The 18,951-nt window shown below is 33.5% G+C and overlaps 1 protein-coding gene across 5 annotated transcripts in view; it reads right to left on the bottom strand.

The window, feature by feature from the left end:
- LOC108746992 overlaps positions 1-18,951 on the bottom strand; it is a 212,139-nt gene that overhangs the window by 24,008 nt on the left and 169,180 nt on the right. For all 5 annotated transcript variants that reach the window (XM_018484182.1, XM_018484179.1, XM_018484181.1 and 2 more), the window contains one exon: positions 4,054-4,071. In XM_018484182.1, coding sequence (XP_018339684.1) covers positions 4,054-4,071 — 18 coding nt within the window. The remainder of the gene's footprint in view (positions 1-4,053; positions 4,072-18,951) is intronic.

Genomic DNA, 18,951 nt, shown 5'->3' with positions numbered 1-18,951 from the left:
CGGAGAATATTTCGCTGATTAATATTTTTTCGTTTGTTTTTAAATAAAGATTGAATTTTACAAAAAAAAGCTCAGAACTTTTTTGTACACCTAATATATATATATATATATATAATACAAGATTTTAGTAGGCAAAAAGAACAGTTGTAGAAAAATAAAGCAATTGCGTTCAATACGCATTTAGAATGTCCCTACATTTATGCTTTAGGCATTATTTAAATCAGATTTTTTCACGAAATATGAGATGAAAAAGATAATATGAACACAACTTCAAGTTACTTAAGTAATTTCATAACGAGTGACTCTGGTTTAGTCATATAAATACGTGTATTATCAACGTATATCATATATGTGATTAAATGTGTACACTAATATTGTCATTATCAATATATCATCTATTATTGTTTGTTAATAAAGACAATTACATTGTACCCCGTATTCTATTATAATTATATATATAATTAATAATGCCGACTATTACTTATTAATGGCGATATTAGTGGCGATATTATACATCTCGTAGTAGCTCGTAGTAGCTACTCTAATATCGTTATCATTAATGGTGCTACTTGATACGGTATTATAATTTGCATATTGTAATATCGTATCACAAATTTGTCTCTACCTTCAAGTACATTAAGCTACTAATTATTGAAAAACATTTCTCACGTGTATTATTAGTGTAAATATATATTGTATTATTATTACGAAACGAAATTATATTATATATTGTAAGCAAATAAAGTGATATAAAGAGTTCATTGTATTAATTATTAAAACTTTCAGTTGTAATCTCGTAATTAGGAAACCAATATAATTCTGTATCTAATGTTTGAATTATACGTAGCATTAATCAAAACACTGCCAATAATCGGGGAGACATAAGCTTCGGTACTTCTCGTTTTCCATTGCAATCTCCGGATTTAGGACTGACGTCTTCCCCTTCTTCCTTATTGACCGTCTTTCCTACCATACAAACTTCATACTATGCTCCTGCAAACTTTATGTTGCAATAACGGAACGCCACTGGCAAAGTCAAAAATAAAATTGACAATTTACGGCGGTTGTACGATAAAACGAACGTACATACAAGATGAGCTGTGTTTCGTAGGAAAATTGCCGATTTAAGAAAAGTAGGTATATGTAGATAATATTCTGATAAGGTAGAAAATAATAAGGTAATAAAAATGATGAAAATTAAAAATACATTAAAAATAGAACATATTTAATATAATTAATAGATGTAATCTCTTAATATATCTTAAAGATAAAAATTGTACATAATAAACTTCGTTTCAATAGAACATGCGTTCTTGCTTATTGTAGAAATATAAGAGAATAAATAAATACCGATACATTCCACCGCAATGAAATTAACCTCATTTGTGCGCAATGAGTCGCAAATTGTTATTCTCAGTCGATAATCCATAATTATTCATTACGCTCATATAACCATAAATAGTAATTATTAATTTAGCCCAGCGGCAGCTTTTTGTGCACATTCGATCGAATGACACTTTGCATTTGTTTAAATTACGAGCCAATCTACGGTGGCACGCCTTTGATAATAATAATTACTTGTAATAAACGATATATTATGCAAGAACAGAAGATATACCTTATAAGATGTTAATAATTGTTTCTCATAATATTTTGTATGATATCGTAGATATAATATTTTTAAATAATTAATAAAGATTTATAATATATTTTAATAAGATACAATGAAAGATATAATTTAATATACGAAATTACGGAGATATTATATTGGTTATTATACAGAGACAATAAAACTTAAAAATATAATAATGTACGTGTCTTGATTATAATTAGTTTTTGCATAAATTTAATAAAACATTTTAACAAAATAAATTTAATTTATACATTATATCAGTTAAAAATAAAATGTTGTTATAAAGTTAAAATCTCTCTTTTAATATTTTATAAAATTTATAAATATATATCTTTTGTATACTTTTTTCGCTAATGCATTTATTTTGTAAAAATTGAGCAACTGCGCTGAATATGACATATGAAATGTTACAAATTCAAAAAAATGTTTCAAAATATTATTATTTTAATTAAAAATAAAAATCGCGAATTCAAAGGAATGCATTTAATGGTTATAATGTGTTTGATATCCATGAAATGCTATATAAGCTCACGATTTGAAAGTTCGTAGAGTTGAAAACTGATAATAGTTTGATCGTAAGAAAGTCACGGATCAGGCAGCGAATTGCGTGAATCTTGATTCTAATAATTCATTGTGTGTGCGTGATGTCGTCTGATGATGAATCTCTAGGGACAGGCTTCTCTAATTAACCCAATATCCACGAGGTATGGGCATTATAGCTGCTCTGTAGCCACGTGTTAATCCAATTGTCCCATGCGTGCGGTGCGTCACTCGCGTATCCTCGTGATAGATTCGAGATTTCGAATTATGAATTCTCTTCTCATCCGCGCGTCAATCCGCTTCTATTATTACAGTCCTGTGCTTCATATTCTGAATATTTTTCTTGAAAATTACAATAAACTGGCTCGGCTTTCTTTTTCCTTTTCTTTCTCGACATAGTGCAGCTAAATGAGCAATAATAAAAGAACAACTCTGCAAAATGCGTCATTGAGCGTCCCTCGATGCGAAATGATGCACGTGCATCAACGACCATTGCGTCCATCTCGCTTGGTCTCTCCCCATTGAGGGTTAAAAAAGGCAAATAGAACTTAAAGAGAAAGAGAGAAATGCAACTTCGCTAACGTCAACATACGGCATCGCATTGCGTCTTCGCTTTCGTTTTAATTGTGACTATTCAGAGGCGTCTCCGTGACCGGCATGGAGAACACACGGCGCGACGCGTCGCGTCGCGTTGCGTCGCGCCGAGCGGAGCGGAGCGAGCTGGCCGTGTCGCATCGTGTCGGTGGACACTGCAATAAAAGCCTCGCCCCGTTCCGCGTCTGAAGCGCGCGCGATTAAAAAGGGCAAAATATGAATGCACCACGGGACGCATTCCGCCGAGCACGGCGAACTCTTTTTTTTTTTTTTTTTTCAGCGACGGCCACCACCGTGCTACAGTCCGAGAGGTCCATAGCGCCGTGGTTTGTTTCTCTTCCCTTATTTTGTTCGAATGCGTTTGCATTCGCGCGGTAGCGGGCTTTGGACATGCAACTCGCGCGAAACGCGTACGTCCGGACGCTGCTTATTGTCGCCTCGCATGAATTAGCCGAGCACGTGTTGAGGAGATCAGAGACAAAGGAGCGTAAACGTGTTTCGCTTATATGACTACTAATGAGAAAAATCTAAAGCTTTTTATTAAAATTGAAAAGAAAGTAGGAAAAACACGGCGAATCGGAATACGGAAGAAATGTATGAGTTTTTGAAAAAAGCTCTAAATAGCTCGGTTTCTCATTTTTAAATTGTTAAATTATCAATTGTCATTTTTGAATCATTTTTGCTTGTCAATTTAATAAGTAAATATCATTACTCTGGTTCTGCCCATGAATGCGTTTCAAGAGCGAAAAAGATTTCGGAGCACAGTTTATAGAATCAGATATGTGTATAAATTCGCACGGAAATATTTAAGCACTAAGATCTACTTTGAGAATAGCACAGAAATTTCTCTTATTTAATTAGATTTATTCTCATTTTTTAAATTAACTTATAATTTAAATTTAACCTCACAATTTGATGATAACGAAAAAATTATGTTTTTCTTGCTATGATTAATCACTTAACTGGATGGTTTTGTAGTAGTAATTTATAAAAAATATAGTAGTAATTTATAAAAAAGTACTTACTACAAAAGCATTTGTGATTAACTACAGCTAGAAAAATATACTTTTTACATTATTATCAAATTAAGTCTAACCACAAGTTAATCAGAAATTAAAAACCCGGCCTTAGACAGGGATTTTATGCTTATACTTTTATTTATTATTTATATCATTTATTTATAAATTACTTTAAATTGCAGTTTATCTTTACAACAGCAATGCATCGCATTAACGTAAATTAATATTATGATACTTGCTTATTGGAGTAAAGTTCGAGACATTCACCTGTCATAGTAGTAGTCCCTGAAACACATAATAAAAACAACTTATATTAGACAAATGATCGACAATAAACATATTATTATTTAATATTATGTAATTTTTTTCATTCAGAATGACTTCATATTATTATATATTAATTGTTTATTTAAAGCAATAAACACCACAGGATGGAATATTTAACTTTATGATTTTGTATAAACACACAAGTGACAATTCAATTAATATAATATTGTTTACTAATGATCACGCAATATAAAAGGTGAAATGCAAGCGTGAAAAACATTTACAAATTCGCGTAGACCGAAATATTCGAATGTTATTTCGCGATCTATATATTGCGGTGATTGGGCACGAATGGCGAATCGATTGACGATTACCAGAGCGTGTAATTTGAACTACAGGGTCCTTCAAAAGAGAACTAAATAACATTTACCATTAACTTGCATGATATAAATTTCAATTTCGTAATTCAACGTACCTCATTAAGTATATCTGTTAAATTGTGTAATATATAAAAGTGAATAAGAAAATAATACGAATTTTTTTTACGTTTCATTGAAATGAAATGAGATTTTAAAGGAAGAAATAAGTTAGCTTTGTAACAATAATTTTTCTAATTGTCCGAAATCCTCTTATACATATATATAACGATTTTATTTACAAAACACAAAATCCTCGTAGAAAAATTGTGATTAAAATTTCAATAAAAATAAAAATCACATATTAGTCTTTTGATGACACTCCTGTAATTTCCCGATCCTATTTATACAGAAAATGTACTGTTTTATAAAAAGATTATGTGTACAATCTTCAACGTTTTTGCAATAATCGATTTTATACACGCCACAGGCGTCATAAATTACATTTCTACGATCGCATGAATATATCCACGTGACTTTTCGAGGTTTTCCGACGGAGGTTCCGAAGATTTTCAGACACGATGCCAGCAGAGAGCTGGCAAAACGAATCTCCTGGTAATCGAATCGCGTCGAACTTTAATCGAATTCGTCCTACGAGGAGCGTTTCGGTCAATAAATGCTCCATTAGCTGCAGTTTAAACGTGCGATTTCTCGTGGCAAAAAGGACGAAACGATGAAATTTCCCGCTACGAAACATTTGATAAAATGGTTGCGTTCTAATGGGAGATTGCCAATTACTTCGATCGTATCATCAATATGGCGCTGATGTATAAATGTGCTACTTTTTTAAACGTGTTTTGTTTCAAAAATATCGAGATTCAAAAATATTGATATTAATGAACTTTGAGGCTAGATTCAATTCATTTACCTAGATTCAAATGTCAGACACTAATTTAAGTGAAAAAAAGGAGAAAGGAAGAGAGAGAGAGAGAGAGAAGAGGAAATGTACATAACTTAAAACGCGTTGCATTAACATATTTACAACTTTTTTTTGCCGTATTTTGTTATGGTTTCTTATTTTACCCGCAGTGTTACCAATTTTATCTATACCGTTGCTTTTAAACGCCCAAATATATATTGCAGGGTAATCCTTTCGTCTGATAACGCAATGTTAAGCGGCGAAAAAGCTTCCAGGGAAAACAAATAAAAGATAAAGACACACTTTAGAGATAACAAACGCTATATTGCCGCCTTCATTTTATATTTGTCGGTGTTAATACTGAAAGTTAATTAGTCAATAATAAAAACGCTTCGCCACGTAAGTAAACTTTATTGTCTAAATAAATACGGAAATGTTTTAATAATACGCCTTTAGTCTTCTCTTATTTAACAAATCAACTATTTTTCTTTGTCGCTGATTCTTATGTTTTACGGTATTCTATATACATAATACGTGTGCTGAATAATTGTGCTGACACACGTTTGTACGCAAACGATATTTTTTTATTTATTTGCACATGAATTATAGAAAGCCCACCTCGCGCTTTTGCTCATCGATCCACTTCTCTATGTAATGCAATTAAAAGTAAAATAGTTGAAAATTGCGTTCAAGAATAATTATAAACTTTTATCGTTTCACTGGAGCCGTGATTGTGAATAGCGATGCGTGAACGGCATTCGTCGCCGAACGTTTTCACAACGCGTCAGAGCGCGTCACATCGGAAAAATAGTTGGCGGAATGGCCGAAAATCGATCACGCATGAAAATCGAAAAGCAGAGGTACGTCCGAAACACGCGTGCTGCAGAATAAAAAGGACATCGTCCTAAACGGCCGCATGTATCGAAAAAAAAAATGGCGCCGCAATTAGGATGTCGGGCACCAACCCTTTGTTATTTAAAATGCCTATAGTTTGACATTCTGCTCTTTCTTTTTTATTTATTCAGTTATTCGTTCGTTGTCGACTGACGACTTTTCGTCGATCACGTACCGACATTTGCTCCTGTTCCATTTTTATCAAATCGTTTACTGTTTGACAAATTTAGCAAATATTACATGCACGCGACGATTGTTCGAATATGTTCAAACGTACATACAAGATAATAAAAAGTCACGAATAAATCGAAAGTAAGATAAACAAAATAATAAAAACAAAATATGATTGTAAGAAGAAAGAGAAAATATGATAGCAAGAAAAATTAATTTAAAAATATAACTAAATTTCGCGATGGTAATAGAAGAACTAATGAGAGTCTGAACTATTAGTACGTGATTAATTAATAAATATGGAAAATAACGTTCAAGAACAAAATAGCTATGTCATTTTATTTTAATGATGTTTTTTAAACAACACTGTTTTGCTTTTTTCAGATAATCTGTAAATTTGTAAATTTGTTTTCATCTACGATTTTTTTATTTAATTTCAAGAGTATATTACAATATAAATATAGCTTTTTAACGAAATGACTTTAGCTTTTATATTTCATTAGTTTACTTGAATGATTTATTCCAGTTTTTAACGTTACTTTTCTCTCATCAATTTGTTGATATTAACGTGCGAGTATCTCATTTAAGTAACACATTTCAAAGTTATATTGTTTATTACTGTTATTTAGTTATATTACTATTTTTTAGAAATTAATTTATTAATAGCTCTACAATTACGAGTTTTGTGCTCGGTGGCTGCTATTGTTATTATCATTATTATAGTTATTAATGCGATGTGCCCTCGTAACAATTATCAGTGGTGCATGTCCGCAAATTGCGTTTATTACAGAAATTATTTATAAAGTATGATCCGCGCGCATCATATTGAAAAGGGAAGGTCGAGTAAAGGGAAAAGGAAATGCATGCCGATAAAAGCATGCAGTATTTTTGCGAATAAACGTTAAACCATTAGCACGCCTTTATGGTAGCCATTTGCGAACTCGCCAACTCTCTCTCTCTCTCTCTCTCTCTCTATCTATCTATCTATCTATCTCCTCCCCCCTCCCTCCATTCTCTATTTTCTCTCTCTTTCCCGTTCACTAATTTCTCTCGCCAAAATTATTACCGTTATTCACACTATTCATGCTATTTCGCCAGTTGACAACAGAAAGCGTATTTGCGGCGAACTGAATATTCCTCCACGAGATGATAAACGCAGAAAACGGACGCGTGCTCGCGTTTGTATCTATACATTTTCATATATACGTATTTATTTAAATAAATATTTTCCTTTGCGAACGTTGCATGTTGTGTTTGGGGTATTCAAACAGAATTCCTGTTTGCAGTATTAATTCTAAATTAGTTCGAAATCTCCGGATTTAATATCCGAAATTAAATCTTTTTAATTTTCCGTAGAAAGGGATAACATAAAAGTAGCGATCGTAATAACGTAAAATAACAGATGTTTATTCAACTTTTAAGATAAATTTTTTTAAATATTCCAACATACATAGTGAATTATAATAGACACTATCTCGCACCGAACTTGTTACCCGTACTTCATTGTACACAAATTTTCTGTTTAATATTCATGAACGTTGAGTTCTGAAGCATCTGCAATTAATCACATGAAATTACGCAAATTGTTTACAATTCGTGCATTATAAGAGGAGAAAATGGTGGAAAGCGGTTTACCTGACTATCGATTGATTCCTCGATTCCCAACAATGCAATTCCCGAGCTGACACCTTTCGATTCTCCATGATACGATTGACTCGTTATCGTAGCGTTATTGGCGAGCGAACAAAAGGGCGTCGATGAAAGGTGCCGCGACGCCGTGCAGGCCGCGAAGAACAATAGCGGAAGTCGAAGAGGAAGCCAGAGAGAAAAAAGGTCGGGAAAACTCAATAGCGACGAGATCAAGATCGCGCGTTGGCGTCAATTTTCTTTTATTTCGAATAGAACAAAATCTTGATAAAATTATAAAATCACTACATGTGAAATAGTTGTATTAATTCCTTGCATATTAACTTTTAATAATTTACATGTCCAATGATAATCATTTTATATTTAATCCTTTAATGCCACACTATAAGAACAATACACTTGGGCATACCCAATTCAACACCGAGCAAATATATGTATCTTTATTAATAAAATAAGTAAAAATTTTTGCGGTTAGATCTTAATTAATGCTTGAATATATGAATTTTATGTCATATCCAAACTATGCGCCAAAATACGATTATTAGTATTTTCAGTCTTGAAATGCAATGTATATTCCTTTTAAGATGCATGTTGTTAACATATTATTAAACTCAATTTAATTGTCAATTTAATTTGTGATATATTACTACTCTAATTCAGTTATAGATTACGTTTCAAGATTGAAGATCTTTCGACGCGCAATTTATATAATTGGATATGTATATAAAAAACTTTGGAAGAAGAGAAAGATGTTTAAGAATTAAGATTTTGAGAATCTAGATATATGAACAAAGGAACTGTAATAATGAAATCTACAGTTAACTTAAATTCTAATAATAGGAGTCTTTTAGTCTTAGAAAAAAAAATTACAAAATGTGTATTTTTCTAAATAAAATCGTACAACAATGAATATTAATCCTAATTGTAGATAATGTGAGGAATTAATGATGCAATTTGATAGCGTTAAGGCGATATGGAAAGCCAACTGAGTATCGTTCAAGAGAGATCGCAATTACCGCAGCTTAATTAACTTCCGGCGCAACATTAGCGAATCTTGAGGGCGATTAATCGATATTCAATTTCGCATGACGTGCATCGTCTGGCCGTGACATCGTGATCTTCGATCCGTTCATGGAATGATATTGTAAGGATGATAATGACAGCAGCAATGATGATGACGATAATGATAATAATCATTGTGTAAAATGGAATATCTAATGAATTGATGCTTTAGAATTAAACAAAGGATTATATGAAGTCATAATAACGGTATAACCGATGCATGAAAATCTTACAGTTTCATGATTATTAAAGTAAATTGCAATAATATAATGCAAATGTAGTATTAATGTAGTGTAATGCAGTGTATGAAGATGTGCAGAATGAGATGATAATTGTGCAAATGCATTTCATAATACAATGCAAAATATATCATAATATAATTCAAAATTTATCACAATATAATTCAAAATTTAATTTTAGCTGCAATTTAATACTTTTAATCCAATATACACTCGACTATTTGGCTGTTTTCATTATTTGTGAAGTCAATTTATGATTTCACGTTTTTCCTTGATTCTCATGTTTTAAGAAAAGCATTGTCTCGTTATCGTAACCGTTATCGGACAAAAGAACAGCCGAGAAAAATCTTGACAAAGGATGACAGATACAAGAGATCAAAGCGACATGGAACCGGAAATAAGAATCTGAACGGAATTCAAAAAACTGCTTTCTAATTGAATTTTTCTCTATTTTAGTTCCTTGTTCAATATTCATTTATAATTAAACTATCCTCTTTGAATTATCCTATTTGAGGATAAAAAATACGTTTGATCTAATAATTTAATAAAGATTTTATGTTAAATGAATATTAAATTATACATTTTTTGGTACATTTAATATAACGAGTGAATGTTATTAGTATATATATATATAAATTATTTTAAATTTAAAATATTAAATCGAATAGAAAGAATGGCGCATTACAAGATATATTACAAAGTTGTTAGAGTTTATAATCTATTTATAATTACAATTATAAAAAATATAGAGTTTATAATCTATTTATAATTACAATTCTCTCTGGGAATTTTCGAATACACTTTATTCGCCTGCTTATTCACTTTTGCGAAATTTTGCTTGTTTTTGCAATACGCCAAATTACGTAGCGCCGAACACACTGAGCTCATTCCCTAGGTGCGACGTTCCGGATAATTCGAGTCCGGGAGAGAAAGGAATTCTTTTCAGGGTCCCTTTCAAGAATTTCAATAAAAGCTCCAGCAGTCCGTTGACCGCTACTACATTTTGATATTACCCTTGCAATAACTAGGTGTCCAATGACACAAGACGATATCTGTTTTCTGTTTTCTCTTATCACATCCTTTGTTTGAGTATATGAAGATAACCGGACTTTATATAATCTATTTAAGTTTTGTTTGATATTTTTTTCTAATTTTTTTGCTGACAGTGAATTCAAAATTAAAAACTGATGGTCAGATTCAAAAGAAGAAACATTTCTAAACATTAAAACAGTATATAACATTTTTAAATATTTACATGAGTGTAATGGAGATTTTAAGAAAAATTAACGCTTAGCCCACTAAACAAAATTATGTTGCAACGTTTTTTGTAACATGCGTTACAAAAATCATGTGACGTTTTGCGTTTTGTCGCATAAACGTTTTGATAACATCCCAGGAACCAGAAATGTCCTAAGTCGATTATTTTACATATGTGACGTTACATTTGCAATGTTTCAGCAACATTTGTAAAATTTGCTTGCGATGTTAGGGACGTTATAGCTTTAGTTCCAGAAATATTTCTGTGACGTTTCAGGAACAAGAAATGACTCGCTCGATTTACGTTTAATTTACAACTCAAATTGTGACATTTTTGTAACATGAATTTGAACACTTTAAACTTTTGTTTAAAGTAATTTTAAAATTTACTTTAAAAAATATATAAAAGAAAGTTTTTCTTCAAGATAATGTTGTGTGTGTTATTGTAAAATAATTATCTAACTTTCTAGCCCTCTTTATTCATAAGGAAACTTAATTGTCTTAAAAAAAATCATTTCATTAGAACAGAAATTAAAATTTTATGATGTTGTGCCTTTTATTTATGGATGGATTTTAATTACGAGAAAATGCAACACCATTACTTCCATCTAGTGGCGGGACTGCGTAGGTGGCGAAATGTATATTTTAGAAGCATTGTATATACAACATTCAATGTTTTTATAAGTTGCAAAGAAAATATTTTACACAAAACGTTATTTTCACGTCGCGAAACGTTTCTTTTATGACCTTCTAAATGGCATATTTAAGGCAAAAATGCAACGTTTCTGACACGCCCCACGTGGAATAACATAAATAAAATGTTACTTTTAAATGTTTACTTTTTATAAATTTATATACATATGAAACGTCACAGATTTGCTAAGTACAGCCAAAATATAACGTTCTCTGAGGGTTTTATGTTTAGCGGAAGATCATATTGGATCACATTTTTTCCTCTTTTTCATAAACAAATATCAGAAAAATAAAAAATAAAATGACCCAATATATTGACATGTTTTTTTGACATGTAAGAATATATAAAAAATTATATTTTGAATAATTTACTTATCTATTTATTTCCACGATGTTTAGTAGAGAAATTAGAATTCATAGTCTGAATAACAAAAGTATCAAAAAAATATTATAATCAATGTGTGTATATTCAATAAGTTGGCCATATTGGTTCTACCTTACGAAGAGAGTTTATCTTCTCTTTGATTATAAATAAAACGTGATATGATATAAACTAAATGCAGTGTTGTAAATGGAAAGCTACAAAATAATATTATGGAAATTAATAATTATCTCTTGAGAATTATAAAACGTAATGATTTGTATATAAAATATTATATTATACCACGATCACGACTTTTTGTATTTTGTTTTACTGACAACAATAATAAGAACAAAAACTAAACCATAAACTGCTGATGCAATCGAGACAGTTTGCCAATGCCCCTTTTTATCAATGTAGTTTAGTTTTAATCTCCGTTTAATTAATTCTTTATCTTTTTCTAGTTCTAAGAATTAAGTTAAATCAAGGTTAATTTATTCATTGGTTGAAACGAGCATTACTAATGCTATCTGTTAAATTCACTGTGTAATTCCTACAACACGGCGAGTAAATTACATTGGGTGTACTAAGCCGTACAAGGTCCAGTTATTTGAAGATCAGTGTGCTTGCTTTGCCATTCTCTTCTTAATTATTTTTCCGTCCGATATCACACAAGGGAACTCTTCGTTCAACCGAGCCAATCGAATGAAGAGAATGGTTTCTCAATGATCGATAGTAGTCAACATCAGGAAGGTGACTCAACATCAGGATAATCCCCTCGCGTGCCCTACATGAGAAGGCCAGGGACACGCGCACGGTCCGACGATCACGTGGGTGGTCCGAGGCACTCGATAATCGTGTAATTGAACGCTAACGATGCTGAAATGTTGATAGAATCCGCTCGACTGCTCCACAAATATGCTCTTCGGTGTTTCACCGGCGGCGGGAACAGACAAGCCCTGTTTGTGCGGAGCTCTCTTGTGTGCCGCGCTGCCAGACGAAGGTTACCGAGCGCGCACAATGAACGAGTGCTCTGAATGGGTCGCGCTATGCCGAACCGCTTCAAATCAACCAGATCGGACCACGGCTTAGCCATGGAGAATTTTCCCAACGTTGATTTAGTATTCGCGCTTGATTAAGCGCGTCGCTCGCACGACGAGCGCCGCTTCCGCCGCGAGCGTTTCGCGCGCATTCGGGCGTTTAGCGAGCGTACCGACACTACCGACGGTACCGACTACCCCGTAGACGGTGAGCTTTTATTTGTAAGGAAATCTCGCGCGCGAATGGTTCCCACCGCTAATTAAAGCAGTTTTTGTAAAATAAGTCAATTTCCAGGAGTATACCTTTTAACAATTTATAAACATCTTTTCGAGACAATTTTCTGTCGGCGATAAAATTCTTCTCTCCGTTCATTTTTTCAATTTTAAGAGGCGAGGATTTCGTATTCTTTCTGGAAGAATGATAATTAAAAAAATTGTGTATATTGAAACGAAAATCGGTGTAAATTTAACATGCGATACCCATATAATTTTCACTACGTGATGAAATTCAACACCAACATAATATGGATTTAACACCATGGGTTTTGTTGACATAAACACCAGAGGTATAAATATATAAATCCATACCGTAATGGTGTTAATATTAGCACCAACGCGGTGAGAATTATATAGACACCGCAAATTGAATCCACAACCGTGTATTTTTTAGAGTGTAGTTTTTATCGACGATTCCGGATAGATCGTGATATATTCGTATTATTAGATCCAGCTGAAAATATGCACTGCAATACGGCCACGGTGTGAAGAACGTTAATATTGGTTGAAAAATTTCGGTGATATTGCGGAAATTGCAGTCGGAGAGATGGCGGTACAATCTGGAATTAGTCCGAGGAGAGGTAAAACACTTGGCGGAATAAAAAGAACGTGCCAGTTCCCGGGCTAAACCGCCGGAACCGGCAGAACGTACAGCGAAATGGAGTCAGCCGGGAACGACGATGGCGGATTAGCCCGCAGGCACGTGCTGCGGACACCATTCTCCACTTCGCTTGAGTGCTCGAAAATCACGTTCGCGCTGAACTCAGCTCGAAAACAGACTACGGCGATATTCGCGCGAATCGCGCCCGCGTCTCGATTCCTGTTGTCTCTTTCAGTGCGGACGAGTCCGCCCTTTGTCGTCCACCACCCTTCGGCTCATTCGTGCTGCAGAGAAAGAGATAGAGAAAGAGAGAGGGGGGGGGAGAGAGAGGGAGGGAGAGAGAGAGAGAGAGAGAGAGAGATCCACCCTTTCGGTGATCGCGCTATCCCCGTTTCCTCTTCCAGGGGACGACTCTTACACTCGGTCGTTACCTTCGCGATCCGATGGCCCTTCGGGGATTTGCGGGAACGTATGGGTGATACCGGTAGACTATACGGTACCGTAGTAAAACTTCTGTTCTATCCGCATATAGTAAAGTAGCGAAAAATAAACTACGAGTTATTAAACATCACTACACTGTGCCATATATTCGGTACGTTCTCTTTTTACACGAGCGTACGCGAGTGTATTATACAGTCTGCGGATTCATTATGACGAATAGAACAAAGGATGGTAAGGTATAACAAGAGGATTTATTAACAAGGATTATAAGAGACCTTAGTACAAGACAATAGCGTTTCCTGGGAGATCTCGTTTTCAATTCTCCAACTATCGTTTTCTCGTAACGAGACATGTGCCGCCCACTGTGTTACTATCAATACGGTCTGCATATTTTTCATATTCTCCGTACCAGTGGGATTACATGGTGAGGAAAATCGATTTACGTAAAATAAAGTAGTATATTTTTATTAGAAAAAAAAAAAAGGTGACTTTTGTATCTGGGAAACGGCTGCACCTAGAACGAAATTATGTTGACTGTGAGATGATTCCCCCTTCTCGTTTCATTTCCTGCCAGGAGTGCAATAATCAGAAATGTAATTTTTTTTTTTTTTTTTCATAGGTTTCAGAAATAATGACGAGATTAAAACGAAGCACCGCGCCATACGCCATATTGTGTTTGTTCAAACTCCGAACACGGAACTATAGCGGCTTTGAACATTCACGTGAATTACATTGGTATATTAACTATACGCATGTCAGTAATCAATGTTTAACACGTGGGCGAGAGAGAGGATGGGGGTTTACCAAGTTACGTCGCGGTTTGCGGTGCACCAAGGGCTATCGTGCACCACATTCAGATGCGCGCATACACGAACGATATATTGCTTGTTCTAACATAATATTATCGAATTCTCGATCGCGCGATCTACTATCCTTAGTTTTGCATAATTATAACAAATTAGGAGTGTTCTCTGTTCAAAGCAATAATTTTAGCAGTCAAGGAAGTTAATAGAAGAGGAAAACAAGTTTATTAGTTATTACGCGTGAAATTATATGTAGATAATATAAATAGATCGAAATTTATTTATACTTTAAATCAATTTTAAAGTACGACCGTATTTTAATTTTGCTTCGATAAAACGTCATTTACAATCTCTTTCATTTGTAATTATAAATTGTTTAAAATAATAATCTCTTTGCTAAAAAGTTTTAAACCTTTACGAGTTATATTACAAAATTAATATTCGATTAACTGCAATGCAGTTAATTTTCATTAAAATAAACCTGACTGATTTTATGTATGAAATATATGCATATATATGCATATAAAAGGAATTGACGCATAACTGTTTCATGCATTTTGTTCATTTGGAAAGCGCCTAAATGTCGAAGTGAAAAAATATCGGCCGCCTGTGCTTAATAAAGTAGGCGACAGTTTTTAAAACGTGCGATAATATACCAGCAGGATACCTCTGCAGGATAATGGTGCGTGCCGGCGACGTTAATTACGCTCCTGCGGCGTTTGCAAGTATAATTTTCGAGTGTCGACACGCACACGCGTGCGAGAGCGTGTTCCTATGCAGATTTATATTCCGCGGACGCAGAATAATAAGAACTCTTCCTCATGCCGGATCGATTCGTGACCCGACCTCAACATCGATTCTTTCTACTAAAAGCATGACATACGAGAAAAACTCTTTAAATACAAAATTTAACTTAAAAATGTAATAGATATATTTTAAATTTATATTTTAAGAATAACAATAATTTTAGGGGAAAGAAGTAATTTGTGTGTTTTCTATTTGTAAAATGTTCCAATTTTCTATTAATAAAATACATAAGCTTCATAAATATATTTCATGATTCTGTGTTAATGTCTTTTTGGAAAAATTTAAGTAGTGTAAGTTTGCATAATAATAATAACTTTGTATAATATGCAATTAATAAGTAATATACGTATAAATAATATGTACATATATAATACGTGAATAAAAATACCTCACTTTTCTACCGTAACTTTTTCGGTATAACAATTAAAAAACTCAACGAAGAGGTAGAGATCAAGTTTTTAAAATTAGAATTTCTGAGGAGTGCAACATTTAGTATTCGAGCATTTAACAAAATTTAAGAAGTAGATTATCCGTATATTTAGAAATCTGAAAATGTAACGCAAAGCAAAGAATACCAAATGGATCCCGAGTGCAGGAAGTAGAAGCTGGAGTAGATAACTACAACTGCAAGGAGAGGAACAGAGTCGTGAATGTTTGCACTTAATAGTAGGATATTAGCGAAATAAAATTTTTTGAGTTACATTTAATCTCAGCGATAACCGGCGTTGTTTGGCCGATTGCATCGGCTGTAAATGAGCGCGGGGCGCGTATAATGCGCTTGGCCCCGGAACGACCCGAACTAGGGAAGCACATTAATATACCTAATGGTACTCCGGAACTTGGCTCCAACCAACCCCCGAGACAAAACTCCCTTAATTGTGCCACTTCCGTTCGAGCGAAAATTTAGCTGGTAACCGCGTTCACCTGCCGAGATTATTAACCAGCGCCTGACGCGATGTGTCTATTGATAGATAATGTTAAAAAGTAACGTATCATTTGAATAATGTAGAGTAAATGCTACCGCTCATGAATATGTATGTGTATTGTGCACGCAAATATGTACGTATCGAAAGAGAAAATCACTTCACGTAAAATAATAAAAGTATTTATTGATACATTTATAAATTTCCAAAATTAAATCCCTAATAGTATCGTCTAGACATATAATTTTTGAATTATTACACCTTTTTGGATCTCACAGTCTTTAAACTAAATTTTATATATATGTGTTTATATATATTTCTTAATCAGATGGAGATATACGTTCTTGATAACACATTAAAAATATCATAAAATCTGAAAGCATTTTATCTTTATGCATCCAATTATAGAAGGATTCATGTGCTAGGATTTACGAAGAGCTCGTAAGTTCGCAAGCTCGTGAACTTCCAAAAATCTAAAGATTCCAAAATCAAAGGATTTACATGTTACATTATAAACTTGATCTCTATTAAATCCAAGGATTTAAAGTTCAGCAATGTAGAGATCTAAAAAGCGCGAGTTTTTCCAAGAATTGAGATGTATGCAAAATTAACGAACGATATCGTTTCTGCTTTATGAAGAAAAAGAAATCATATTGACTCGTAAGAAAAGTATCGCCCACTGCCAATCAATGCCGTGTCACTCCCACGGCACCATTTAACCAGTAACCCCCAACTCCTCGTCTGTCTTCATCATTTATTCTCCGAGGGTGGCGTAATAAAGCTCGGCAGATATCAAGCCCGATAGAAGTCGGCGTAGCTGCAAAACGATCTCCGTGACTCGCTTATCCGGCCTTGTATGTAAATGTTGACATGTTTTCTGAAGCTGGAAACACACACACGCGCATACTTACACACACGGTGACACACCCGCGCGCATGCCGCAAAAGGAAAGTCGTGTTATCTCATGTAAATCTTCACGGTAGCGCGATAAGCGTGAATTTCACCGCTCGCTTATTAATATTTATGTCCGGCGTTAAAGGGGTTGGCGAGGGCGAGCTAACGTCTACAGGCCACTTCAAAAGCTCCCGACTACATTTTCTTATTCATTTTCTTAATAGAACGATTACGACGCATTTGCTGAAATCTTGGATTCTCTCTCGTGTCTCTTGAATTGTTAAATCTTTGGGCTAGCAATATAAAACAAGTATTAAGCGTATTTAAATTTATAAGAAAAAAGAAAGAACTTAATCTGGTTAACTGAACGCATCGAGATATTTAAAAATTAGACAAAAGAGACAAAAAACTTGTTTATGATTATTAAAACTAAATATCTTTATAAATTCAAGTGAAAACATAAATTTATTGCTATCTGTTAAAAATTCAAATTTAAATAAAAACATCTAACAATAAAATGTATAATTCAGCCACTTTTATATTACTCTCAAATTTAGAAACGCTAAAAATTAATTAAAAAATCTGATAATCTGAAAATTGAAAAATTTAAGACATTTAATAATCTCTGTTATGCATCAATAAATTGGATATAGATTGTATATATTTCCGAAATTAATAAAATAAAGATGATGAAAAGAACGCTCGTAACTTTCTCTGTCGATATCAATAAAAACCGCAATAAAACAAAATACCTTGAATAGCGTAGCGTAATTGTGTACATGTTTAATTTGCAAATAATTATTTCGGTCATTCGTCTGACTGAGAAATACGTGAAACTATTTTGAGCCGCAGGAGGAAGTCTCGTACTATACTACAAAATGCACTGTGTTACTATGCACCCTGCTGCAACAAGCAAACCTAATTTACACAAACCGCAGGAAATGAACACACGAAGGAGATGAAAGAGAGAGGAAAAGGAGGAAGGACACGTTAAGACTGTATTTCCATTCGCAGAGATAATGCCGTTTCTTTATCTCGATTTTTCGGAATTAAATATTGTACGCTTGTACAATATTATATAAATAACAGTTTTGTTATTATGTAGGGATTTACTGATATGTGTACCGCTTCGTAAATATATTAAGGTGGTTCTTTAGTAAAGTACCGAAAATTTGGGGTGCCTCACCAGAGCCCAACCAATTACAAGTATTTGTATAATTTGGATAAAATATTAAAACTACGTGTATATATTTTAATGAAATAGAGTATGCAACATACGATATTAAATCAAGAGCTGCATCCTCATCGAACGAAAACAAGATGAGATTATGTTTACTTTTCGAAGTTAAATTTATATGCAAGTTTATGCACGTAAATATCTCTCCAAAATGGCCATTAACCTATTACTTTTTTGTGATTATTAAAATCGTAATTTAAACTATTATAACCTCGTTTTTGAGAAAAGTCTATGGTAAGATTTGTGTGCAGTTAGTCAAAGAAACATCTGCCTTATC

The sequence above is a fragment of the Trachymyrmex septentrionalis genome, unplaced genomic scaffold (genome assembly GCF_001594115.1).
Source record: "Trachymyrmex septentrionalis isolate Tsep2-gDNA-1 unplaced genomic scaffold, Tsep1.0 scaffold19, whole genome shotgun sequence".
Taxonomy (NCBI): Eukaryota; Metazoa; Arthropoda; class Insecta; order Hymenoptera; family Formicidae; genus Trachymyrmex; species Trachymyrmex septentrionalis.
The sequence above is the reverse complement of the archived record's forward strand: the minus strand, read 5'-3'. Positions and strand labels throughout refer to the sequence as shown.